The sequence below is a fragment of the Triticum aestivum genome, chromosome 5B (genome assembly GCF_018294505.1).
Source record: "Triticum aestivum cultivar Chinese Spring chromosome 5B, IWGSC CS RefSeq v2.1, whole genome shotgun sequence".
NCBI lineage: Eukaryota > Viridiplantae > Streptophyta > Magnoliopsida > Poales > Poaceae > Triticum > Triticum aestivum.
In genome coordinates, this window is record NC_057807.1 from 560238133 (window position 1) to 560240243 (window position 2111).

At 48.0% G+C, this 2111-nt stretch overlaps 1 protein-coding gene across 1 annotated transcript in view; it reads left to right on the forward strand.

Annotated features, from left to right (window-relative positions):
- LOC123113217 (histone-binding protein MSI1 homolog) overlaps positions 1-2111 on the forward strand; it is a 7542-nt gene continuing 5431 nt past the window's right edge. Inside the window, exon 1 of the mRNA XM_044534403.1 lies at positions 1-401. Within this exon, the coding sequence (XP_044390338.1) occupies positions 45-401 (357 nt within the window). The 5' untranslated portion in view covers positions 1-44. The remainder of the gene's footprint in view (positions 402-2111) is intronic.

Sequence of the window (2111 nt, forward strand, 5' to 3'; positions counted from 1 at the left end):
ACCCCCGCCCAAAGCCAAACCCTAACCCTAGCGGGGAGACGGCGATGCCGAAGGCCGGCGGCGGGGACGAGGAGGAGTTCCGCGCCGAGGTGGAGGAGCGGCTGATCAACGAGGAGTACAAGATCTGGAAGAAGAACACGCCCTTCCTCTACGACCTCGTCATCACCCACGCGCTCGAATGGCCCTCGCTCACCGTGCAGTGGCTCCCCGACCGCACCGAGCCCGCCGGCAAGGACCACTCCGTGCAGAAGATGGTGCTCGGCACCCACACCTCCGACAACGAGCCCAACTACCTCATGCTCGCCCAGGTCCAGCTCCCGCTCGACGACGCCGAGGCCGACGCGCGCCACTACGATGACGACCACGCCGACATCGGCGGCTTCGGGGCCGCATCCGGCAAGGTTTGTTTGATGCTTCGCGCCCGCCCCCCTCCCCCTTCCCCAATCTCGCATCCTCTGCCGTTTATGGGTAATTAATTAATTACCGGTGTTGCTGTGCTGAGCTGTGCTGTGGGCTCGTGCAATTCTGTTCCGGCTGATCCGCTTGCTCGTGGGGGTTAGGGTTTCATGGTAACTGTGTGGTAATCGAGCGTGTATTGGTAGTTTATAGGCGAGGGTAATGGTAATTTTGGGAGGGGAAAGGGGATTTATGCTGGCCCGTTCCTCTAGCTAGGCGTACTTCAGGGTTTCGAAGTTTTTTGGCGGTTTGTGTGTTGCGTTAGTTTCAGAGGGGTTTGGCGGCTTGTATGTCTTGGCTTATTGATTAGCAGCAGGCGTTTCAGATGAAGGTAGTGGGGTTGTATCGTGATACTTGGGTAACCAAAATTGCGTCTGTTCTGTAACTGTAAGCTTCTAGGAATGTCACATTGCAGTGGTGCAGACTATGGGTCTAGATCTGGCAGTTGAAAGTGCTTCATCTTTGCTGGTTTAGCAACCCGATTTCACATGTCAGCAATAGGAAGTGCATCTGTATGTCATTTACTTTGTCTTTCTGTAAGCTGCAGTTGAAGCAACAATGTGTGCTTTTACAGTTGTAAACTTTCATCATATCACATTCCAGGCACTTACTCTGCATCAGTGGTTACCTAATTATTGTATTGGTTAAGCCCCCTCCACCCTTCCCCTCATAACATGTTTTTAACTGCACTGTTCTATTACTAGTTGATTGGCTTTCTTGGTGTAAATTGTGTGCTGTACAGGTTTTGTATCTGTCTTATATTTTTTTGTGTTAGTGTTAGGAACTAGTGAACCCCTCTTTGAATGGTGCACGGGTCTGTAGGGATGGTGATGGTTGGCGCTTTGGAATTTTCTGATTACGACCTTCTGAGTTTGATTATATCTCGTGCTATTCTGTTACTCCCTCTGTAAACTAATGTAAGATCTTTTAGATCACCAAATAACCATAATCAACAGAAGGAAATTATAACTCAACCTACTGTATCAAACACAACCGGAAACTCAGCCTGTTCACATGTCACATTATCATAGCAAATATGATAGAAGATATTATCTTGTTGGACCATGCACTAATCTAGCTATTGCTATCCTTGTCAAATTTGGCCTTGGTATCTTCAGGGGCTAGGTTGTATTTGGGCGGTTACGAGGTAATTGGCCTAGTTCTGGGAGATTTGCCAAACAACACTTTCTGCACAGATTCTTGTCTAAGGGTCACAGATTTGCATCCCTAAGGGTCACAGATTTGCATCCCTGGGCATTCTCAACTTACAGCTACCCCGCATAAGCTCCCCACAAAACTCCTCCTCTGTTCCCCACCAAGACCTCTGGTTTGTTCATCTTGTCCTTGGAAGCTTAGTGGATTGAAGTTGTTGTCTTTGGTTTTAGGGGGCTTGGTTGAGGATATGGTTGGCAGAGACCAAAGTTTTATTGGTTGGGGTTGTAGCTGCCATGAGAACTTTTTGATAGGAATTGGTTGCCTCCCTTTCAAAATGGTATAAGGTTCTTTGGGGATATTGATGATACACCCCTTACTTGGGTTTTGCTTGGAATTATTGGTACCTTCTAAGGTCAACATAGTTGTAAAATTATAATGCAGTTGAACCTGATCCAAGCCTTACCTTGGCAATATGTTAGCCCAGTGCTAGAATGAAGTCA